Source organism: Toxoplasma gondii, chromosome XII (genome assembly GCF_000006565.2).
Source record: "Toxoplasma gondii ME49 chromosome XII, whole genome shotgun sequence".
Lineage (NCBI taxonomy): Eukaryota > Apicomplexa > Conoidasida > Eucoccidiorida > Sarcocystidae > Toxoplasma > Toxoplasma gondii.
In genome coordinates, this window is record NC_031480.1 from 6,367,404 (window position 1) to 6,390,903 (window position 23,500).

At 50.3% G+C, this 23,500-nt stretch overlaps 4 protein-coding genes and 1 non-coding gene across 5 annotated transcripts; 2 read left to right on the plus strand and 3 right to left on the minus strand.

Moving 5' to 3' along the window:
* Positions 1-1,520: 1,520 nt before the first annotated feature.
* On the minus strand, positions 1,521-4,724 carry TGME49_277990 (OTU family cysteine protease). Its single transcript, XM_002370462.2, has 2 exons — positions 2,278-4,724; positions 1,521-2,117 (listed from the first exon to the last, which is right to left on the minus strand). The coding sequence occupies exons 1-2, from the start codon at positions 3,689-3,691 to the stop codon at positions 2,011-2,013; spliced, it is 1,521 nt and encodes a 506-aa protein (XP_002370503.1). The 5' UTR covers positions 3,692-4,724; the 3' UTR covers positions 1,521-2,010.
* Positions 4,725-6,192: 1,468 nt separating this feature from the next.
* On the plus strand, positions 6,193-6,903 carry TGME49_277980 (dynein light chain). The gene has a single exon (XM_002370461.2). The coding sequence runs from the start codon at positions 6,207-6,209 to the stop codon at positions 6,516-6,518; it is 312 nt and encodes a 103-aa protein (XP_002370502.1). The 5' UTR covers positions 6,193-6,206; the 3' UTR covers positions 6,519-6,903.
* Positions 6,904-8,587: 1,684 nt separating this feature from the next.
* On the minus strand, positions 8,588-17,402 carry TGME49_277970 (dolichol-phosphate-mannose synthase family protein). Its single transcript, XM_002370460.2, has 11 exons — positions 14,682-17,402; positions 14,115-14,214; positions 13,417-13,450; positions 12,749-12,825; positions 12,067-12,092; positions 11,791-11,843; positions 11,564-11,626; positions 11,162-11,210; positions 10,473-10,525; positions 9,749-9,856; positions 8,588-9,351 (listed from the first exon to the last, which is right to left on the minus strand). Exons 1-11 carry the CDS (start codon positions 14,783-14,785, stop codon positions 9,293-9,295), a joined length of 726 nt encoding a protein of 241 aa, XP_002370501.2. The 5' UTR covers positions 14,786-17,402; the 3' UTR covers positions 8,588-9,292.
* TGME49_277960 lies at positions 15,633-15,704 on the minus strand. The gene has a single exon. It is a non-coding gene; the product is annotated as a tRNA-Gly (tRNA).
* A 1,588-nt stretch (positions 17,403-18,990) lies between the features above and the next one.
* On the plus strand, positions 18,991-23,477 carry TGME49_277950 (lipase). Its single transcript, XM_002370459.2, has one exon. It carries the CDS (start codon positions 19,030-19,032, stop codon positions 22,414-22,416), a length of 3,387 nt encoding a protein of 1,128 aa, XP_002370500.2. The 5' UTR covers positions 18,991-19,029; the 3' UTR covers positions 22,417-23,477.
* Positions 23,478-23,500: the final 23 nt, after the last annotated feature.

Sequence of the window (23,500 nt, forward strand, 5' to 3'; positions counted from 1 at the left end):
GGCGTCAGTACGTACCACCAACGAGGCTGGACGCCGAAGAGCATCGATCAAGGGATTCCTCTCTCTTCTCAACGAAGTTACTCAGGAAGAAGTTTCTCCCACAAGCCTCTGGACCCAGCTCTGTCGTTTTTGAGAAGAGCTCTGATTTTTCCGTGTCTTTCAAACCGCTACGTGAGCACATAGCCGCCAGCGTTCTCTCGTTTCTCTGCCCCGATAAAAAAGTTCGCCGTGCTGTCCGCAAACTCCTCCACACTCGTTCCGAGACGATACAACTCTTTTCGCCTCACCCGAAAAGGACTGGACTTCGCTATCCTCTCGAACGAACCGAAAAACACGAACGAGAGAAGACAGGGAATGTGCCTCTCGAAGGTTGAATCCAGGTGTCTGAATATGACTCCAGTTATGAGATACAGACAACCAAGTTCTTTATGATTGCCGTACACCACCGCCCCACTGGACGGCAAGAAGATTAACATAATACTAGCCAAGAATACAACAAACCAAATATTCAAATAAGGTGAAGAACCTGTATTCACATGGAGTAGACTTAAAGTATCTCTGAACATATATTTACTATAGAAGACAAATCCACATATAGTTGCTTAGATAGCTCCAAGAGATAATACAAAATGGAAATATGCAACGGGGTGGTGGTGGACAGCAATCATAAAGAACTTGGTTGTCTGTATCTCATAACTGGAGTATCATGATTTTCACTTTGGTAGTCTCCTTCCTAATGTTAGTCTGTACGGAAGACACGGACTGGATTCTTGTTGACCTGGCACCTGCTTAGTAACTGGATGGACGCTTTTTACGCCTGGTATGTATGGATAATACTCGACATAATTTAAAATTGTATAAATATATACAGCAGAACTCCAATGTTCACGCTACGACTTGCGAACCACCAATATAGATTGGTACAAAGAAGTCGCCATATCCTCCGTACAAAGCCGGCATTACGAACATAAAGATCATAGCTAGACCATGTATTGTAAGTATCACATTATAAGTAGATATTGTCTCTGTACAAATGATCCGCGAACCAGAACTACAAGGATTAATTATGTCCATCAGTGCATCTAAGTTGATACTCGGTTATATATGTTAGACGCTAACTTCCCGGCTAAACATCCCTAGGAAAAGGAAAGGTTAACCGCTATTTAAACACAACAGTTCCTGTAGCTGTAGATGAATGCTAATTATAGAGTCTTTTTCTGGGGAGTATATACAACGCGTTGGACTACTGATTTAGATCTTGAAGATACACTTGACGCGACCTAGACGCGACAGACGAGACGCCCCGAACGGTGCGAGCAGCTTAGCAGTTTCTGTTTCTTCGTCGCTACGAGTGGAAAGCGCGAGCGACAACACTCACGAAAGGCGAGGCTTCAGCAGGTCGGCGAGATGGCGAGAGTGTGGACATTCTGTCGAAGGAAGTTCGGAAGAACTTCCGTTCGGTGACGTATCTTCAAATGTAGACGCGCTTTTTCCATCGAGGTTTCTCGAAAAGGCGAACACACGGCTAACAGCCTCTTCAACAAGACTGTGTCTGGACAGTGCACACCACGAGTTATAAAATCGACTCCGATTTCCTGTTTCCATCTTCAGAGTCGTTCACTGTGCGACAGTCAGGCGCAGCGAAACACAGAGACGCAGTCTGGAGAACGTAGACGGTTCTGAAGCTCGACGCGCCAGACAGTCGATCTTCCCTGACGATGAACATACACTGGAAACGGACCTGCGAGGGCGTCGAGAAAAAAAGAACCGAAAACATCTGGAAGGCGAGTCTTGAAAAGTATTCCCAAAACGCTCGAGCATCCCTGTGTTGAAGACCTGCGGTGTCGAACACTCTCTTCACGTTCGACTGCAAAACAGAAAGAAACGCCTTTCTTGTGCTCTTCTCCTCCTCCTCTATGGGACCCTGTACATTTATTTCCTCTCGCTTCTCCCAGCGACCTCGTCTTCCGAAAAACACCGCTTCCCCCACTCTCACCATCATCGTCTCTTCTACGTGACTCCCTTCTCCTCGCTCTTCATCTCCTTCTTATGTTTTATAGCCTCGACTCGTTTCCTCTTCACCTCCAGATCCTCCAACTGCTTCGCCTGAATCTTCTCTTCGTGCTTCGTAAAGTTCGTCACCTCGTTCTTCTGCTCCGTGCTCTCCTCCTCGCTCTCGTCCTGTTCCCCCCCGCACCGAGCTGTCTTTTCGTTCGACGTTCTTCTTCTTCTCGGCCCTCCTTCCCTTCGTCGACTTGTTCTATCCCCGGTGTTCACCAAAGTTCGCGTGACCTGTTTCCTTTGCATGCGCACGCATCTCGTCTTGGTCTCGAATGCCGACTCCGCAGACGAGGCAGAGGAGAGACATCTCCTTCAAGTTCACGAAGCTCCTTTTCCTCTGCAGCTCACTCGCGAGCTCGACGACTTTCGCCTCCGTCTCTGCGTCGTCGGGAGAGAACACACAGAAGCAGAATCGGTTCTCCGCACCGACGCGGAAGAGCGCGCCTCCTCCGCGTCTGTCCTCTCCCTTCTCAAACTCCCCCGGAAAAGCTCTCTGTCGCGGCAGCGCGAGCACCGCGTCGTAGTGTACGCCGTCGTAAAGAAGATAGATCCTCTTCCCCGTTCCTCGGTCTCCGTAGAAGTCTTTCCTCCTCGTTTCGACGTCCACCACCAAGACCTCGTGCCGCAGCTGCTGCGCCAAGATCGCCAGCTCGACGTACCCTCCCCAGCTGGTCGGCTCGGAAATCCAGTGGATGTACTCCTGGCGAGGCTTCCCGAGAATTGCACTGGAAAACGACTCAGGGTCGCCCGCGATCACAGCCGCCACGAGGTCTCTCAGGTCTTGCGGCTGCTTGTCCGGCGCCGCCAAGAGCGACAAACAGGTGAACAAGCAGCTGTTGTCTGACGGAACGACGAAACGAAAGACCTCGCCGACGAGGCCAGGCTGCGCGATTTCGCCTGTGACCGCCTCTCGCGACCTCTCTCTCGCTTTCTTCTCAGACGGAGTCTCCGTCGTACCGCGCCTCCCGCCTCCATCCGCAGGCACAGGTGCAGACGACCCTGCAGACCTCCCTCGAGCTGCGAGACTCTCGGACCGTCTGTTCTGCGAGGAAGAAACCAGCGGCTCGGTCAGGCCAGGGGTGGGCGATCCAGCCGACGGCTCAGGTGTACGTACACCCGAGGGCGGAAAAGAGAGGGCGCTGCTGCTGGGTGGAAGCCGTCCTGAGACTAATGTGGTTCTGGCGTTTCCAAGGTGTTGCGAGTGAGCCTCTGATCGCCGGTCGCTCGAACCCACGTCTCGGTTCTTTCCCGGCGCATGCAGATTCTCTCTGCCATCTTCGTCGAGTTCTTTTCTGTCCTTCGGAGGCTCTCCCTTCTTCTCGTCGCACGCGTCGATCCGTTCTTCGGGGCCTCGCCCAGGCGCAAGCGACTCCTCAGGCAGCTGGTTCAACGCTCCTTTCCGCTCCTCGACGATGATGACGTCCTTCGCATGCACACCGGCGTCGACGAGTCTCTGCTCGCTGCCTCGCGCGAAGCAGACGAGCTGAGGCGGGAAGCCAACTTTCAGAACTTGTCTCGCAGGGCTGAGACCCGTCAAGGCGTGGACGCGAACCAGCAGGTCCTCGACCGTCGCCTCTGTCGGCAGAATCAAGCGGTGCCGGGTGTTGCTGCACCTCACGATGACCTCCATGCTTCAGGGTGGACGGCGACAAGGCAGAGAGACAGAGAGGCAGAGAGACAGAGAGTATCGGGGAGACGAAGAACGTTGAGGAACGCTTTTGCAGGCGGTGTGGCGCTCCAGGAAGGCGACGAGAAGAAAAGAGAGGAAAAAGCAACAAAAAGTCGAACTCAAACGCACCGAACAGACACACAAACACACACACGGCGCCTCGAGTCTTGGGGAGAGTCGAGACGCAACCGCGGCCGCCTCGCCAGCTGCGCAGGAGGAGGTGTACATACACCCCGCGGTGAGACGCGTCTTTCGTCCGGTCGCTTTCCGGTGTGTTCAGTAAAGCGTCGAAGAGAGCAGAAAAGGCAGGGAACGCGGAGATCTTTTGCTCTGGAAATATGAGCTCTCTCTCTTTCCACAGAGAGAGAGGAGAGAAGTCGAGCAGGTTTCACCAGCACGCACAGCCTCGTCTTGTCGCAGTCACGTCGGCCTTTCTGTTTGAGACTTTCGGGGCCAGCTTGCGGAGTCAAGGAGGCCTCAAAGATGTCTGAAAACGTCGTTTTCCTCGTCTCGTTCGTCCTTCTCGACCTCAGCGTATCGTAGCCGGAAGGGATCGCCTGAGTTCTGCACTTCCAGAGGCTTATTCAACAGAACTCTGGCTGACGCGAGCCTCGGGGTCGCGACACCCACGCAGACACTCGCACAGAAAAACAGGCGCACTCTTCGTTGTTCCTCGTTCCAGAGAACCAGCCTCCGTCGATTTGAGAGTTTCTGACCGCGGGTGATCGGCCTGAGCTGAACCCATTCGGAGGACCGCTCTCCACCGCGGAGACCGTGAGGTCCACAGAAGAACTCTTATTTTCGCGAAGACAAAAACCAATCTCTGTCGTTGATTTCGTGCTGCGTCGCCGGAACTCTCCCATTGGAGAAGCCGCGACAAGCCAGCAAAACTGAGAGCAATGTGTGTTGTCTTTTGGAACCGGAGCAAAGTTGCACGCTGTGGGAGATACGCGTTCTGCCGTGACTACGCTTCTTCCTGACATCCGAAAACGATTTCTTCTCCACCTTCCCTTTTCTTTTCTAGTTCCTTTATCTGCTTCGCCGCATTGTTCATCTCCTGAAAAGCCGAGTTGCACCTCACGCGTCGCCGCTCCTGCCGGCCTCGAGGCGCTGTCGACCCTCCAGCAGCCAGGGGGGCAGCGTAGTTGGTTTTTTTTGCCTTCTTCTCTGTCTTCCACTAAGGTTTTCGCCGATGCTTCCAAGAAAAGAAATCTAGAGTGCGAACGCCGCTTCAGAGGTCGGTGAATTCGCGAAACCCCCCAGAGCTGCACATAAACACGACGGCTTGCGTCTCCGTCGCGCACACCCGTTTATGCGCGAGAGAAAACGAGGCTCTCTGTCGAGAGAGAAGCAGAACGCGCGAGAGAAAGACTTAAACGAAAAGCGCTCTGTTCGCGCCGTCCACCAGCGTGATAATCTGAGGAAGTCGCTGGAACACGAGAAACGAGAGATTGTCGACGGACCTCCCCATCGCGTCACCGGAGCCGTCTGGCCTCCGAGAGAAAGGAAAGAATACAGAGCAGACACACTGCTAAAGTACATAGATCTCGAGTAAATGAAGTGTGTAAAAACTCCAGATATCGTTTGCGTGCATGCAAGTGCCTTTGAGAAGCTACTTTCTCAGCCAAGTTGCCGCTCAAGAAGAGACACGAAGGAGTGGAGCGCTGCTCCAACAAGGCGCACTCGCGTTTCCTCTTAAACGAAGAAGCGGACGAGCTGGAACTTCGCCGCACTCGCGACCGTAACTGACGAACCGCGTTGCATGTCCTCGAGACTAGTTCAGTTCTCTCTCTGCCTGGCATTCGGACACACCAATCAAAAAAATACCATCTTTTTCGGCTCTCTCATCAAATGTTGTCACGTACTTTTTCCTGCAAACGCAGACATACACACGTTTTCATCTACCTCTCTCTATGCACTTAAACATATATATATATATATATATGTATGCGGGCATTGAAAAACACGTATCGCCCCTGCCTTGGTCTCTCTCTACATAAATATATATATATATATATCCATATATAAATATGTATGTCTGTATATACAAATATATATAGATATATAGATATAGATATATATGTATTCATATTTGTATGCGGAGACGTGGACACATACATTTTCTGTCTTCTTTCTCTCTGTATGCGTCTCCATATTGCTTGTTAAGCACAGCTTATAGACGCGTGTCTGTGTTTGTCTCTGCATCTCTCTCTCTCTCCCCTCTGCATATATATCTATATATATATATATATATATCCACGGTTTCTTCCCGGTGTACGGCAAGTCGCGTAAGAGGCTTTGACGAGAAAGGAGGTTGAGGGCAGAAGGCGCTTCGCCGCAGCAGACGCCGGGCGCCGTAGAGAGGTAGTCGCTTCTCCCTTGCAGCTGAGTGTTTCTCTCGACGTCTAGGTTCTTCGAGTCCTTCTGCTGCAGAGGCGTTTCTGTTCGAGACCTTTTTCAGAGAGAGGCGTTCAAAATGGGGGAGAGCGCGACGAGTCGGGAGTTCCAGCTGCCTGCGGTGGTCGCGAAGGGAGTCGACATGAGCAGAGAGCGTGCCGCCTTCGCAGTGGAGGCGGCGAAGAAAGGCTACATTGCGCTGTTGAAGAACGACTTGAAATACTGGCAAGAAGCGGCACAGATGCTGAAGGAAGAATTCGACGCCTCGTTCGGCGGCAGTTGGCATGTGATCGTCGGGCAACACTTTGGCGCCTACGTCACGCACGAGGCGAAGCAAATGATTTACATCGCCATTGGTCCTGTGAACTTCCTCATCTACAGACACGGGTGAAGGAGGAACCTGGAACATAGCCGACAGAAAAGCAGAACCAAGAAGAGAGAACCCACGCCAGCAGGGAGAACTAGACACAGAGAGAAGAGAGAGAAAGAAAGAAAACAGAGAAACACGACGCGACGGGGTGCGGAGAAGGAGGAGAAGAAGAGGGAGAAGGAGAAGAAGAGTAGAAAGAACAGCGACAAAGAGAGAGGCGAGAGTCAAGAGAGAAAGACAGGGCTCCTGAAAGGACCTGAGTGCGAGGTGGGCAGAAGAAAGAGCAAGCGAGAGACGAGAAGGAGAGAGAAACGGACCAGCGAAAAGAAAGACATAAATGGAGAGCGCGAGATGGAGAGAAAATAGTTAAGGAGACTCAAATAAAACGAGCGAAACACAAGTCAGCAGAGAAACTAGAAACGAGCCTGCAACTAAAACAGAAAAGGCATCGACAAAGAAACGATACGAAGCTGAGAGAGGCAATACCCAGTAGATCAAGAATGTAGAAGGAACGAATACTCCCAGAGAGAAATAGAAGCTTAAAAAGTGTACGTTTTGGGAGGAAGCGCAGAGTGGAAAGAGAGCGAACACCTCGATGAATTTGAAATTGAGACTTTTTCGCCCCGCGTCGGAAACAAATCCTCTTTTTCTCTTGCCTCGATGTCTACGGTCTTTTCTCTCCTGACTGCTTTTCCCCGTGTTCTCCGTCTTCTCCCTTTGCTGGCCTTTCTGCTCAACGACAGCCCCCAGGCCGACGGTCGCTTCCCCTCATCTCAACAGAAGAGAAATCACATGAGGGAACGCAATTTTCTCTTCTGTCTCGAGCGTCGGGCCGTGCTTTAAAGGCTTTCTCGGCGCCGCGACAGCACAGCAACGATCTTTCTTGTTTTGTGCCAGTTTCGGAAGGAAACGTAGAAAACGCGCATGTTTTGGACTTCACTCAGGAGACGCAAATGTCAAGAAAAGCAATTCCTAGTTCCCAGCAAGTTTTGAAAGCTTGAAAAAAGTCTACTTTCAAGAATACAGTAGCAGGATCTCGACCCTCCACCGATCGGTGCACTCACTGGAATAGAGAATCCAGTTCATCCTGCTATGTTTCTCTTGCTTTGCGAGCTCGACGCTTGCGAGACTGGGATTTGCGTCTGCCTCTCGCGACCGGGCTCTCTCGGCGGGTGCATCTCCGCATCGTTGTAGCGAAGACATGAAGAAAACGACTGCCCGAGAGAATTGTCGTTTCCGAGAAAGGACACAGAAAGACTCCTGAACGCTTGTCGGGAAGAGCACGCGCACTGCAGTTCGGTTGAAACAACAATGTCGTCAACTACACTGGTACTGCAGAGGAATGCATTGTCTCCAACAAGCGCCTGCAACCTATGGTGCGTCTTCTCAGAGAAACTGTGACTTCCAGTGCATGCGCAGAAAAGAAAGAGGCAACGCAGTGCTTGCCCAGATCAGAGCATAATGTCCTGGATCACGCGAAGCAGCTGGATTCTCGAGAAATCGATTGCTGAATACCAACTAAATGCTTTCAGAGACTCCCAGAGCACATCGTTGCTACAGAAAACGACAGAGCGGTGGCCTAAGAGAGCGATTTGGGCGCAGCAGCTCAGGTCTCGCAAAGGAGCTGTCGCCTTCTCTTGACCGCCTCGAAGAACCACAACGGCGAGGCAGAGCCTTGTACCTTCGCGTACTGATTCCAGACGCCGCGCGTTTAGGTTTGTTCTCTCGCGCGGCTTAAATCGTGGCGCCAATGCGCAGCATACAAAAGAACACCGACAGGAACGTTGCGCCCCTGAAGGTAATTCTGAAGCACTCGTCGAGGGTGTGTGCGAAGCGTATCTTCCATCGATTATCAACTGCGATGCGGAGACTGTCATTGCTTATTGACAGCTGAATTGGTGTCTCTTCGTTTTCCGAAGACCGTTTGCACAACCAGGTGCACAGAAGTCGAAGGCTCTAATCCTTGCGCGAAACGTCTTTCAGAAGACCTCTAAAGACGGCAAAAGTCAAAAAGAGATTTGAAACTTTCCTCCGAATAAGCTCATTGCAAAAGGAAAACCAAACAAGAGCTCGGAGGAGGGGATTTGGGAGGGGGGAACCCTCGTGACCTGAATGTTCCACCGCGTCCAGAGAAACGCACTCTCCAGAGACAAGGACAAAAACACATTTCCATGAACAAAATGAATAGATAAATTCAAATAAATAAACTTAAATAAAAAAATCAAAATGCATATATATATGTATGCGTACAAATGTATGTAAGTAGGTAAGTAACTGTATGGTTGGACATTCGGCTAGAGAAATGTTTTCAAAGAACAATCCATCGCAGAGGTCTCTTGAGACGGGAGAAAAACGCAGACGAAAAAGAGAGGACAGCGAACAAAGAGAGAAGCGGCGGCAGAGAGCAATGGAGGTCGCGAAAGAAAACGAACCGAACGCGCAGATGAACGAGAAAGCCGACTGACATGACGGACAACAAGGCAAAGAAAACGAGCAGGGAGAGAGAGGGAAACGCGGTGTCACCAGATCTCGCGTTCGCACGCATCATCTAGGAGAGACTTCTCCTCACAAGAAAGAGACAGAAGCGCAAAGGTTAAGTTTCATAAGAAAACGCCACTGAATTCCAATTTCAGCGTTGGATCATGTCGTCTCTCCGCAGGCTGTCTCGTGGGCTGGGGCGGAAACGCCTTCCGCGTTTCTGTTTGAATCTCTCGCCTCCGGAGTGTCTCCTCTCTTCCATTATCCGAGCGGTTATGTTCCTCTCGCGTTCGCGCCTCATTCCTCTCGTTCCTTTTTTAGATTGTCCAAAACAGCGTTAAGAGACCCTTCAGATACTGCCAGATTTCGTTGCCGCCTGCATGCACAGAAAGAACATTCGAGGAGACTCGCCCTCTTTCCCAACTTCTGCCTCTCGGCTCTCAGTCTGTCGTTCCAGTTTTCTTGCTCTCCTTTCTGGCTGCTCTACCGTTCCTGCGCTCCCTTTCTGGACAACCGTTTCCTCCTCTCTCTCTCGCTTTCTCTTTGGTGGCGTCCTCCCCTCGCTTCAGATCTTTCTATCCTTCTTGCACTTGACTTCTGAGAACCCAGTCTCCCTTGTGCTGCCTGCGGGGGGAGGCCGCGAGATCCACGTCTCCTCCAGCGGGAGCAAAAATAAACTCTTGCGCGCGCTTTCAACTGGACGAGAAGCTGTGGAGTGTGGCGTTCCTCTGAAAAAGAGTCTGAAACTTCAATCGCAAACACAATTCTCTCACCGAGTTTCGATTCTCCATAAATCCGGTCCACGAAGGTGATGGGGACCTCCCCTATCGAGTAGCCCAGTTCGCGCGCCCGCACTGCGACTTCCATTTGAAAGACGTAGCCTAAACGTGGAAAAACAGACGATGCACAGTCGCATACTTCACCAACATTCTTCGACAGAAAACCATCCAAAAAACCGCATTTCAAATATATATATATATATATATATATATATATCTGAATATGATATCAGTGTGTTTGTATAGCTCCACTCCATATATATATATATATATATACGTCTATTATATATAACAGGTATTTTAAATAAACATCCTCTAGCTTTTATTAGATATCCACGTAAACCTATGTACACCTCGAAGAAACAACAACGCAGACTCTTCTGCTTCTTACCTTGTACATGAAGACTGATTACTACATAGATGCATGTGATGATGTATTAATCGATACAGCCGCCCATAGATTGATATATATATGTATACATGTAGATATATATGTATGTAGAGAGAGAGAAGGAGAGAGGGAGAGTTGCATACTGAAACATGGATACCTGTATATCGATCAGTGTTTTCATATACACACAAATATAAACACAGATAAATTCGTAAAGACGCAAGTCCGTGTATGATCGGAACCGTCTTGACGAGTTGTTGCGACTGCATTTGTGTTTCCGTGCTTTTTGGGGAATCTTTGTTTCTCAAGGATGTTCGAGCTTTTTACCCTTGCTGATGATTCTTGTCATGATGTTCTCCAGTGCATTTCGCTTGAAGAGCCTAAGGAAGAATGCGAGGTGTTCAGACAGTGCAAATACAACAGAAATGACGAAGCTCTGGAATAATAGGGGAGAGAGACATAGAAAAATACGAAGCGACTGATGGGAGAGAAAGCTATAAAGAGAAACGGAGTGACTGAAGAATGGAGATCGACACAGACACGTGGATCCTCAGAAAAAGCAAATGACAAAAATACAGATATGGAGAGAGAAAAACAGGGAATCTAGAGGACATTTCCTTCCCGAGGATGATGAATAACGTTTGCGCTGAATGTGTACTGACACTGCAAAACGTCAGCAGTCACAAGCGCAGACAAATATAAACATATATAGACAACTATAAACATATATATATATATATATATATATGCATATGTATTTATGCACATTTATTCACACATGTTTGTGTTTACATACGTATTATACTTACATGTATACATATATATCATATCTTTACAGATATCTTTATGTATATTTACAGACATATTTATCTAGTTCCAGACATGTATTTGTGAGTTTTCAAACAGGGAGGCAAAATGAGTCACGCGGGGAAGAGGACGAGACAGACGAGCACGCGAATGCAGGAACTGCGCGGAAAACGAAAACGCGAAAATCTGCACCGCGGAAGAAGAATTACCGAAACGATCCCGTGAGGTCTGAGACGCGCGGATTCAACAGAGTCTGGGCTGCGAAAAGAAAGAAAGAAAAAAAAACAGAAAAGAGAAAAGTGGATCAAAAAAACGGACATGGAAAAGCGCGAGACAGCAGACAGGGCAACGCAGAAAAGAGAGCGAAAAAAGTGAGAGACTACGACAGAGAGGAGCCGATGATAAAGAACAGAGAAGAGAGAAAAGGAAGCCTGGATAGAAAGAGAAACGAGAGACGACGCAACCGAGTCCAGAGAAACGGAAGGCAGAGAGGACAAAGCGAACTGAATATATCAAGACGCGACGTGTGAATAGGGATCATCTCCATTTCTTCCACAGAACGCTTCGACTCTCCTTTGCTCAGCTGCATGTGTGAAGGAACTTTTTCTTACCAAGGAAATTCGCGCCCCGACTGATGATGATTCTCTTTGCATCCCAGCCGCAAACGCCGCCTCCTGAGTCGAGACAGCGGAAACCAAGCGACTGCGCTTTCGATGAAAAGAAGAAGCTGTTTGAAGAAGCAGACTCCTTTCAAGTTCCGCTGAAAACGTTTCTCTCGCGAGTCTCGAACTCCTTTCTATTTTCCAAAAGAAAAGCTGTTTCGAAAGCATATGCGTACCTTTGATGTACCGCGATCCCGTGACAACATCGAAGTCTCCTTCTTTCTGCTTCCTGCAAGGAAGGAGAGAACAGAAGAAACACAGAGGCGCGCAGATACAAATAGTGAAAAGTGGAACTGGAACAGAAAACATCTGTTTCGAGAGCTCTTTAGAGTATAAAACATATGTATACATATAGGTTCATGTATCTGTATGTGTACCCTTTTGTGACTAGATCTGCATGGATGTAAGGCGCATCTAGACTCCTCCCGCTAGTCCAGGTCTGCTGCGCTTACTTGATGAACTCCGGAATGAATTTCGGCTGTACAGAAACCGACACAGAGCAGCAAACGAATCGGATCTGCAGAATCCAGTTTGTTGTCAACCTTTCAGCTGTCCTCGCTTTCACAGACGACGAGAAAGGAGAAAACAGACAAGCAGGCGAGGACAAGAAGGTCACAGAGAGCAAAAAGACTTGCGTTCTCTTCGGCTGTCTGGCAATGTAATGTCGATGTCGATGAAACGTCCTTGACGAACGAAACGTGAGAGAAGGGTAAGGCACTATCGCCTGGGGAACGGTCTGCCTAGCCGCCGCGTTTGACTGCCCTCGATTCCTCTCTCCTCTGTCTATGTTTCTGCTCTTTTTTCAGCAGCGAATCCCCTTCATCTTCCCTAGAGGAGGCCGGAGCACCCCCGTTTCGTCTCATGATTCCAGGCCTAGCGGCTAAATGTCAATCAAACATGCGAAGTTTAGGTTTTCCACGAAATCTATTTGGAAGAAGAGGCAACTTCCCTCCAGACGCGATTCAGGGAGAGGATGACTCAAATAATCGCGGTGGCATGTAGAGCTTGTGCACACAGAGGTGAAGTTTTTGAAAACACCCAAAACGTCCTTTTCGCGCCTCGAAATAGAACCTTTACATGACCCTCTTTGCTTCAAACCGGCAAGAATGCGTTCTGCTTCCTGGAGAAACGCACATGGTGCGAAAAGTCGGCATCCATGAGGATGATGAAGTCTCCCGTTGTTTTCTTCAGTCCATCCGCGTACGCAGAGCCTGGCCAGAGACACCCAAAACAGAAGAAACAAGTCGCGAACTGAGAGGCGAGTTGCGAAATCTCGATCTAGAAAAAACGACGCTCGCAGGGAAGAAGAGACAGACACAGCAGGAAGGCAAAAGCATGCTTGACCGACGGACAGATGGAGACGCGGAAAACAGCGGCAGAACGAGAGTCGTCGAAAGACGCAGGAAATGAAGAAAAGAATCGACAGCACACATTTTCGAAGCACCAGAATAACCTCCAGATTTGCTGACAGCACAGACATATGTATGCATATTATACATATATACATATATATATTATATATATATGCATATACATGTGTATTGACCTGTAAATATCTATGCATATATATATATATATGTATCTGTGCGTAACTGCAAACATTTGAATATTTATGTATTGATCTCGGGTAGAGAGAGAGATTGAATGGGATGGGAACGTTGTTGGACTTGAGAAACAGCTTTGTTGTGAGAAGTCAGAGTCCTCTGAAAACGAAATCCAAAGGCGAGAACACAAGACAACGGTTTCTCTGTCTCTGCAGTCTCAGTTCTCTTCTTTTTCTCTCGGCATTTCTCCACGCCTACCCAGTCCGAGTTTCCCCGGTCGCTCGAGCAACAACTGAACGGAAACGAAGTGAAAGGAAAGCGACAAGGAAAAGCAAGAAGTAGTGAAACCGCCTCCGCGCGACTTTCGCTGTTTGTGCACCAGCCACACAAAAAAAAGCAGAGAAGTCGCGGAGGAAAGAGGATCCGTGGAACTGGAGACTCCCCAAGAAAAGCAGAAAGGAGCACAGCAAGCTACAGAGGCCCGTATGTACACCTCACCATCCTGAGAGAGATGGAAGAAGAGGACGCAACCTATTCATCGATTTGGATGTATGCAGCTTTATTCAAAAGCGTACAGAGACAGAGACGCCGCAATCGGAAAACGCACGGCTCGACAAAAGAAGGAAGAAACCTACATAAACACGTATGCCCAAATAATTATACATAAATACATAAACATAAATATATATATATATATATATACATATATACATAAATATATATATATATATATATATGCGGAGAGTTTTGGATTTGAAACTGCTGGGGAGCATCAGACTGAATATTGTTCTTTTAGAGAATCTACGGAACAGCAACAGACTGAACAGCCTTGCCCTCTGTTGATCGGCTTCCGCGGAGACCCTGTAGGGCAAAGAGAAGAGAGAGTAAAGAAAACCGACTACGGACTAGGGAGAAGAAAGATGCAAGAGAAGACTCGAAAGTTGTTCTTCGCTCACAAGTCTTTCTCCACGGAAAATCTTTTGAAGTTCCTTATAAGCAGCAGCAGTGCCGTCTGGACTGCTGTCGTCGACCAGGAGGATCTCGAAATCCAGATGGCTGGTGAGGAAAAGAATTCCGCAGAAAACGGCAGCGACATACGAAACGGAATTTGCAGAAGAAAAGAGCGGCACAAAGGACACAGGAATTTGTGCGGTGCCGGCGCATGCAGATACACGCAGTATGCGAAGGAGAAGGGAGAGAAAAGCAGAGACTCAGCGGAAGAGAAAAACGGAGAGAGAAGAGGAATAAAGAGGAGACCGATGGAAGTAGAGAAGAGCAGGAAGCAGAAGAGAGAACCAGAAGAGAGAGGAGGACACGATGGAGAGAGCGAAGAGGAAGCGAGAAAAGAAGAGAGCGCGAAGAGGAAGCGAGAAAAGAAGAGAGCGCGAAGAGGAAGCGAGAAAAGAAGAGAGAGAGAAGAGGAAGCGAGAAAAGAAGAGAGAGAGAAGAGGAAGCGAGAAAAGAAGACAGAGAGAGAAGAGAAAGCAGAACAGAAAAACGACAGGAACCGTTGATCAGCTCACTTCTTTTTGAATGCGTCCACGAGCATCCACACCATATAGGGGATGTTTTCTCGCTCGTTGTATGCCGGCAAGATCACGGAATAGCGCGTCATCGTGAGGGACATTGAACATGGAAGAAGCTGTCGAGAGAAATTGAACGAAACTCAAGAAAACGGAGAAAGTCGAGCTTTCGCCTTCACGCAAAAGGGAAGTGGACAGAAGTCTGCTCTCAAATTCAGTCAAGTTTGGAAAAAAAGAAACTGGAGGAACAGAGACAAGCGTGGAATCCGTGGGCGCTGAAGAAGCTCTTCGGCGAAGCAACGAGGAACACAGGCGCGCGAGCAGAGAAAGAGAGAGAACAGTAAAACGAACGAGCAAGGAGAGAAAGCAGCAGGAACTCTGGAAGACCGCCGAAAAGAGAGCGTTTGCCTCAGAACGCGATCTCGCTCGGGTGTGTGTCGAACACTCGGCCTTGAAGAGGAACGCAGCTGCATGCAGAGTTTCAGAAAAAGGGGAAAACTCGAAAGCCGACGAAAAGAAAGAGAGAGATGCGAAGAAAAAGACGCTGCAGGACGAGTTGGAAGAGGTAGAAACAGAGGGCCAGCGTGTGGCGAGCAGTTCCGCAGCTTCTGCGGTGCCTCCGCCCTGGGAAAAGCAGAACCGGAGGAACTCGAGAGACAAAGAAAGAAAGGCTCACGAGAAGAAACGCGACAAGACAGCATGTATCTGTGTGGAGTGTGTACGGAGAATCTGTCGCGCAGAGTGGGGGAAAGCAGGAGCCGCGAAGGACGGTTCTTGAGAAACGTTTTGGCAGTCCTCACGGCAAGCAGAGCGCATGCAGAAGCGACCGGAAAGAAGTTGGCCAGGCGACACACACTAGCGAAGATCAAAGCAGGACGCTGAGCTCGACACAGAGAGGGAAGGCGAAAAGAAAAGAGATTTACTGCGAGGACTTTTTCCCGAAAAAACGCATGCGTCAACCGGGAGTCGAACCCGGGTCACCTGCTTGGAAGGCAGGTATCCTAACCGTTGGACTATTGACGCCTCGAGCAGGAAAGTTGGCGCGCTTTGGCCGAGACGAAGCTCCCTTCCCTTCTTACAGGACCTGGATCGCCTCCAGTCCAGTAAGAAGAAGAAAAGAGTGCAGGAGAGGAGAAAGCAGACTGTGAAGTCGACGAGAAACTATGAAGGCAGCAGGGAGAAACCTGCAGAGTTCAGTTGTGGTTTCGGAGTCTTCACCAACGAGGCGCGCAGGCGCGGGAAGCAGCCTTCTCTGGGGTCGTTGGGTCTTTTCCGCCTTCGTGTTCAGGAAACAGTGCTTCTCACGAGGAAAGAATCCCAGTTGCTGACAGCTGGAAAGTGTGTAGAATACGAGTGTCGGCTGTGGCTTCTCCAGTGGCCGTAGCGCGCTAGAAAGAAGCGAACTTCTGCGTTCACCGTCGCATTAACGCAGCTGTTTCGAGGGACACCGCCGATGAGACGACTCACGCGTCCGATCGTTAAACGAGACAGACTCTGAAAGGGCCAGATAGAGAGACGCCTGTCGTCCGCGAAGACAGCGAAGGCGAAGGACTCTCAAGGTAGAAAAGGTCGGAGAGGAGATGGCAGGAAAGAATCTGTAGAAAGAGAGAAAGTCAGGGAACAACTCGAATGCAAGGTCGCGCTTCCATCGGGTCGGATGCAGCAGAGAAAAAGATTCGGAAAAGGAAACGGTTCTTCAAAACCGAGAACAAGCCTCTCTGGAGAAACATCTGGGCCTGCCTGTACAAGAAAAGACAGTCTATGGAACTCCGAAATCCCGTGGATGAGGTGTACCAGGATCAGCTTGAGTCGTCGGCATCTGAAGAAACGGTGGTTGACCGAACCACAGGAACCTGATTTCATGTATCAGGGAGTCTAGCATCAGCAGTTGTTGCTTGTCTTTGAACTTCATGCGACGAATGCGTCAGGAACGGACACAGTGAACCGCGAAACAACACACAGCAGTTTTTGTCACGGTCCATGTATGTCCGAAGTCTGTTGCCTCCAGCTTGGTACCTCGTCGCTGCCTCTGGGGGTTCTTGGAGTCTGTCAATTCACAGTTCTCCATTCGTCCCTGGTTGAAGGAAGCGAGCGAGAAAGACTTCCAGCGAGTTGAGTATTTCCTGTTTTCATCGAGAGTGAACCGACGGAAGAAGCCGAGCAGCAAGAGGCCTCTTCTTTTTGGAGAGAAGCACCGTGTTGAACGTGAAGGACTGGGTCGCGCTTTCCTTCAGCTCGTCAGTGCATCTCGCCGCAGGTAAATGAACGGCTTTAAAAGTGTCTCTGGAGACCTTTGAAGACAGAACAAGACGCATACGCGGTTCCCCGGATCTGAGAAGTCAAGTTTTCTTTTGGACAGCGATGAAAAAACGAGAGCATTCTAAGGACTCAGCGAGGGGGCACAAGATGTCTCGTCGCAGCAGTGGCTACGTGTTGAAGTGAAATGGAGGGATATTGACAAAGTTCATCTTTCTCAGAGGCTTCATGTTTAGGCTTGCTTGAAATCCAGGACTTGGTATCTTCTCTTTCAACAGGCAAAGACTTTGTTTCTTGTTTCCTTCAACTGCTGTCAAACAGAACGCGCGTTTTTTGTGAGCAGCCAGACACGTGACCGAGCTCGAGTATGGAACTTTTTTCAAGGGAGGGAACATTTTGATGCAGGATTCCGTTGGACTTTCTCTCGTGTCTTCGTTCCGGGGAAAGAGAACCTCTGTGTCGCCGCAGACAAACGCAGCTTGAAAAGAGTGTCATTCTTGAGTGCGCGTTGGTCGGCACTCGCGAGAAGAAGTCATGAATTGTTTTTGATAAATTCGTTTACTGTGTTGCTCCAGTGCACTGAAAACCAAGGGAAGGCCACAGGGGTGACTTCCAGACTTTGGAAAGCTGCTTCTCAGGCACAACAGGGGATTCGCTCTCTGCCTCAGGTGAAAACAGCGTCTCGCACAAAACTCTACACGAGAGACAACTGGAGAAGAAAGTTAACCATAGGCGGGTGGCACCTCGAGATAAGCAGACAAACACATGAAGGCGAACCGGGGGAAACGCGTCTCAACAGGATGCGTCTGTAGTTTTGGATCCACAGACTGAAAATGCACTTTTTCTTCTGTACGAGAAGGACGGACGATCACATCTCGACATGAGTGGCGGATTCGACAGATCGAGCGACAGTCATGAGCGTCCTCTGTTAGTGTGAAGAGTCTGATGAAGAAAACTCGCTGTCGATTGCCGAACCTTTACCCACTTTGTCAACCTGACAAAAGGGCGAACGGAAAGTGTGTTTAGAGAAGGGGATGGTTTAATGGTTAGGTTTTCTTCTTTTCTCAGTTTCCCCTTCCCCCTCATCTCGTGAATTCGCACTCAGACTCCAGCCGGACTTGGTGGCGTCGTCCACCTTTTTCTGGAAAACCGAGTCCAACAAGGAGAGGGAATCTTTTTCGAAGTGGAATCGAAGCACATGCGACGGCGATGAGCCTGTGGACTGTTCGCATCTGAAAGAATCCGATGTTTCGCCGAATCTCCACAGCAGGAGACTGTTCTACGAGGTCTGAAAACACGGCTGGCCCCCAAGTTGAGATGGTGTGTGTGCGGCACCTGAAAAGGCCGTTGGTCTCTTGAGCAAAGGACAGTGGCAACGAACGAGCAAATGCCAAGGAGAAAACGAAGGAAAAACGCATTTCTTCATTAGAAAGAACGGTCGACCTTCTGTGGGGGAAGAACGGCCGACACGACGGACTTCTGAAGTGAGATAGGTCGTCTGTTTTTGAATGCTGCTGCCGAGTCTGTCAGCGCTTGTTTCTTTCTGCACTTTCGCCTTTGCCGTTTTCTCAAAGAAGACCGGGGGTTTTCTCCTCTTTCGTTCCTCCCATGTTCCGTCTTGACACTCGCGAGAGACATCCGGAACATCGGCTCTATTTTTTTCAATTTCCTCGAGGTTCACGGGAAGTGCTTTCTAGATCACTGTTCTCTTTGCGGCGCCTTCGTGGTATTTGGCTTCTCCGACTCTTCACATTTTTTTATCGAATACCAAGTAGGTCACGGCGTAACTTCCACTCAAATCTTCTTTCATTTCCTGTCTTTAAAGTCTGTATCGGCCTCCGTTAACCTCGCTCGGATGTGTGGCACCGACTCTCTGTCTCGCGATCGGGACCTCGAGTTTTTCTCAATGGATGCAGCAGCCTTCGAGTCTCTCGGTCTCATCCCTGCCTCTTCCCCATTGGAAATGAACCTTCCCTCAGTCTCGCATTTTCTCTCTACCTCGCTCTGCCTTCCACTCTAGGAACTCCGAGAGTCTGTCTTCGTCGAAGGACGAGACAGAGGAGCACCTGTGTTCTGTCGAAAAAAACGAAAAATGGAACTCACAGAAAGAAACACCAGCCTCTTTCGAGGAGTAAGAGCCTCGCCATGCCGCTTCTCCTGGCCTCTCAGACAGGAGTGCCAGCGCCTTTCTCTCTCCCGCCGTACTTCTGCGTCGCTTTCTTCCTCTCCCCGCAGTTCTCTCCGACCCGTTTACTCTCTCCTGCTTCTGTGCGTCTTTTCTCTTCCCTCTTTGTTGAATGCCGCAGGCACCGCGGACCTAGCGGCACAGCAGAGGCCGTCCGGCGACAAGGCAAAAGAGGCGAAGCCTCTCTCCTCCGAGGCGTCTTCGTCGTTTCTGTCTGCTTCTAAAGAGACTGTTCCAAGCAGCGGCCTTGCCTCGTATCCTTCTCTTCCCACAGCTCCCTTTTCGTCGAAGACGCACACAGCAGAACTCGACGGAGAACAAAATGTTCAAGATGTTGAGCATGAGAGATATGCAGAAACAGCGAAGGCAGTTGCGTTGGAGGAGAAAGTAGGAGGAACACAACCGTTCCTCCCCTCAGTCTCGAAAGAGGAGACAGGCCTCACGCGCGCAGATATCCGACCTGCTTCTAATCGGCTTTCCCCGTTTTCTGTCGCGGAAGCCCACAAGACGCTCTCCACGGACGTTTCGTCTTGGCAGGCGACTCCCGCCTCTTCTCGCTCTTTTTCAGAGTCATCAGAGGAGACCGCGAATGCGAGGAAGTCTACACTTGAAGGAGACGTTTCTCTCTCGGCTATCTCAACTCCGTCCGTGTCGTCTTCCTTTGCTTCTTCTTCTCCTTTCTCTTCTTCTTCTTCTTTTTCTTCTTCTGCTTTCTCTTCTTCTTCTGCTTTTTCTTCTTCTTCCGTTGCTTCTGAATTTCCGTTTCCTTCGTCGTCTTCTGCCGCTCCTTTGACGGCGGAGGATGGTATGTCTTTTCCGATTCTAGAGGATGGGGTGTTGAGCGTTTCCTTGATTTTCACACACGATGACGATGGCGATTGTCTCCTTCAAGATGGCGATTCTCTCGCCACGATGTTCAAGAACGGGGATGTTGGCGGCATCATGAAGTCTCTCGTCAGCGTCACTTCTGACATCTCCAGGTGGACGTCACCCTTCCGCTTCTTGCGTTTCCTCTCGCCCTCGAGGTCTGTCTCTCCTCGAAGTTCAAATCCCGAGAAGCCAAGCAGAAGACGAACTTTCTTCCCCACTCGACGCCGAGGCAAAGCGACAGCAGCCGAGGCGCAGGCGTTCGGAAACGCGCTACAAGAGACAGATACAGACGTTACAGTAGTCGCAAGACATGCGACTGGCTGGGATGAGCGACACACTACTGACGAGGAAAAACAGGTTGATGAGTCAAGTCGGGCATTTCGGACAGAACCGCGTCTTGAACCTTCTGCTCTGGAGTCGTCTGCACCTTCTTTGTCTTCCTTCTCTTCTCCCTCTTCTTCCTCGTATTCTCCTTTTCCCTCTTCTTCCTCTTCTTCTCCGTTTTCTGCGTGTCTGGAGGCGGAGACGCTCGAGCCGGGAGAGAGATTGGGAGACTTGGAGAGAGGACCCACGGAGGGATTTCCACCTTGCTCGCCGGCAGAGAAGCGGGCGTTGAGTTTGACGACAGCGCAGCGTCTCTTTCGCTTTTTCTCATCTGTCAAAAAAGAGAATTTGGGCTTCTCCGTTTGCCAGGCGTTGACCGAGCCCACAGTAAACATTCGCGCGTTTTGCTCGCTGTTGCGCGTCGCGAAAAACGAAATGGTTTGTAGACACCGTGTCCACGACTGCTCGGCTATTCCCGCGAGTCTCTACTCGTCTCCCATCGACTATGGAGCCTCGGATGACCTTCACATTTATCCAGTGAGACCCTCGACTTGGAGCATCTACAGACACCTGTTCCCCGCGATAACCATCCCGAAGTCTTCTCCGCAGTCGCTCTCCTCGTTCTCTCTCTCTCCTTCTTCCTCTGTCCTCGACCTTCCTCTCGTGCCTCTTCAGTCCATCCGCGCTCCTCTCTCTCCTGACTCTTCTGCTCCTCCGTCTTCTTCTGTGCCTGCTGAAGTGATCGAGTTAGAAGGACCGACGTATGCGTTGCTGTGGGAAGGCCTTCGTCGTCTGTACGACTACTTTGAGTTTCGCGTCTGCGAAAAAGAAGTCTTGTCGGCCGCAGTCTCTTCGCCGTCCGGCCCTCAGATCGCCCGTCCAGCGTCTTCTTCTTCGTCTTCGTCGTCTTCGTCTTCGTCGTCTTCGTCTTCTTCGTCGTCTTCTGCTTCTTCTGCTTCTTCTTCAGCCCCCGAGTTCCTGCCCGGTTGGACGACGGAGATGATTTTGCATGCGGTTCAGCCAGGCGCGACGCCTCGGAGTCCGCTGGCGATTCTGGCTCGGCGGGGGCGGACGGCGTTGCTTCTGATGCGAGGAACGCAGACGCAGTTTGAGTGGGCGTTGAACTCGCAGTATGAACTCACGTTTGGATGGAACGACCTGTGGGATGGCAAGGTCGAGGCAGGATTTTCGCGGGTGTTTGCGGCAGTCTCACCCGCGATCCAAGTGTACCTGGGGGAGCTGACGAAGCGCGGCGAGCTGGACCGCATTGTGGTCTCTGGACATTCGCTGGGCGCTGCTGTCGGGAGTCTCCTCTCCTACTCTTTATCGGTGTCTTTCCCCAGCGTTTCCGCAGTGCTCTTCGCACCGCCGAGAGCCGGCGACCAACTCTTCATGGACTCCTGGGGCAGACGAGTGAACGGTCGCGCGCTGAAGTTCTCGCTCGACCCAGTTCCGGAAGTTCCCTGCCGAACGATGCCGCGCTGCGATGCACGACGCGACGCCACAAAGAAGAAGCGAGCGCACAGTGCCGAGTTCAGTGCAGAGTCGGCAGGTGGAGCAGCAGCCTCCGCTGCGCGAGAGCGACTCGGGAGACGCCAGTTTGAGGCCGAGAGAAGGAACGGAGAATCCCAAACGCCGGCGCGAACTGGCGACGCGCAGCCTGAGGGCAGAGAGGGGCACAGCCCACTGGAAGACGAAGGGAGAGATGCGTTTGGAAGAAGCGCTGCGGAAGACGAGAGAAACAGAGGAAATCCGAATGCGGCTGGCGAGACTTCCCAAGACGAGGCAGAGAACGCGCAAGCGTCCCTGCGGTTCGCTGCGAGAGAGAAACCTCTCGAAGTCCTCAGATTCCGAGAAGACACTCCAGACACTCTGACGTATGCAGACTATCCAAACAGCGTGGAGTTCACACCCGCAGACATGCCGAATGCGAAGGACCAGACGCCTCTGCATGCAAAGTACAATCACTTTTGCGCCTACTCATGCTGGCTGACCTCGCGCTTCAACCCAGACAACCCAAACAGCCACTGTGGAAAAGGAAAAAACGAGAAACGCCGATTCGACGACGACTACGATCCTGCGGTGTGTTCCTCTCTGTGAGCGACAGGTCGAAGCGAAAGGGGAGGCACGAGCCTTCGTCAGCCGGAGGTTCGTGAAAAAGCCATGCAGAAAAGCGTCTCGCTCTTTCCAATCTCCTCCTTCTTTCCCCTCCCTCCTCTGGTTCTCTGCCTCTCTCTCGTTTGCGATTCGCGTCACTTGTAAGGAAAGACGAGAATCGCTTGAGAACAGAAAAACAAGAAGCTCCCTAGTCCAAGGGACAGTGGCGCGTGGAGCTTGATGGCCGAGTTCAAGTTGATTTTTTGTGAAGAACAGAGGGAGGAAAACGAAAATCGAGAGAGGAATGTCGTCAGCGCGAAGAAAAATAGCGATTAGAAAGAAGACACCTGGTTGCAAGGAAATCCCCGTTTGCAGTCGTGGATGCACCGGACCGCCGAACTGCGTTGTGTCATCAGTTTTCTATGTTCTTGGATCGCGGGAACTCCCTCGGATGCGACTTTCGAAACTCCTAGAACGTCGCGTCTGTAAGGAAAGAACCGCGCGGTCCCTCGCACCTGTCCTTGGTCTTCTCTAGGTCATGAAAAAAGAACCTATGGATATCGCAGTTGTAATCGTCGCCTCTAACTTCGAGAAAAAGACCGTTGAAAATCTCATGTCTCAGATCGCCTCTCCATCGAAACCACACGACAGGTCACCGGTCACTTTTAGAGCAGGAGCCCGTTCTGCGAATCTCCTTGTTTTCTCTCTAATTTTTTCTTCCTCGAGCCGCCTCGTTGCGTTTGTTTCCTCTTCTTCAATGCCTTGTTTCTCTCTTTTCCGATGGTTTCAATCCACGCTGGAAGGCAGTGCGGCACTCTCTGTTTCGAATTCTTTTTTCTGTCACTGTCGTTGCCTGTCGTTCTGCAGCAACGAATCCTCACTAGGTCTCTCCGCAGTGTCTCTTCTCCGGTCTCTTGTGTTAAGCTGTTGAATCAAGTTCTCCAGAACAGACGCACCATTCCACGATGGCGACTTTCCGCATGCTCCAGTGTGTGAGGATATAATTTGAGTTTTTCAGACTCAAAGCCACACTGAACGCGAGAGAATGTACCCTAGATGCTTTTGAAGAAGAGCAACTCACAACAAG

Excerpts from the sequence above, each read along its gene's own strand:
- TGME49_277950 (XM_002370459.2), top strand. The coding sequence starts at position 19,030 with ATGGAACTCACAGAAAGAAACACCAGCCTCTTTCGAGGAGTAAGAGCC.
- TGME49_277970 (XM_002370460.2), bottom strand. The coding sequence starts at position 14,785 with ATGTCCCTCACGATGACGCGCTATTCCGTGATCTTGCCGGCATACAAC. Across the intron at positions 11,211-11,563 it reads TCGGGGCGCGAATTTCCTTG|CCCAGACTCTGTTGAATCCG; the intron begins GTAAGAAAAAGT and ends TTCTTTTCGCAG. Across the intron at positions 9,352-9,748 it reads TTATGGAGAATCGAAACTCG|GCGGCAACGAAATCTGGCAG; the intron begins GTGAGAGAATTG and ends CTGTGCATGCAG.
- TGME49_277990 (XM_002370462.2), bottom strand. The coding sequence starts at position 3,691 with ATGGAGGTCATCGTGAGGTGCAGCAACACCCGGCACCGCTTGATTCTG. Across the intron at positions 2,118-2,277 it reads AACAGGTCACGCGAACTTTG|AGAAGATTCAGGCGAAGCAG; the intron begins GTGAACACCGGG and ends CGAAGCACGAAG.
- TGME49_277980 (XM_002370461.2), top strand. The coding sequence starts at position 6,207 with ATGGGGGAGAGCGCGACGAGTCGGGAGTTCCAGCTGCCTGCGGTGGTC.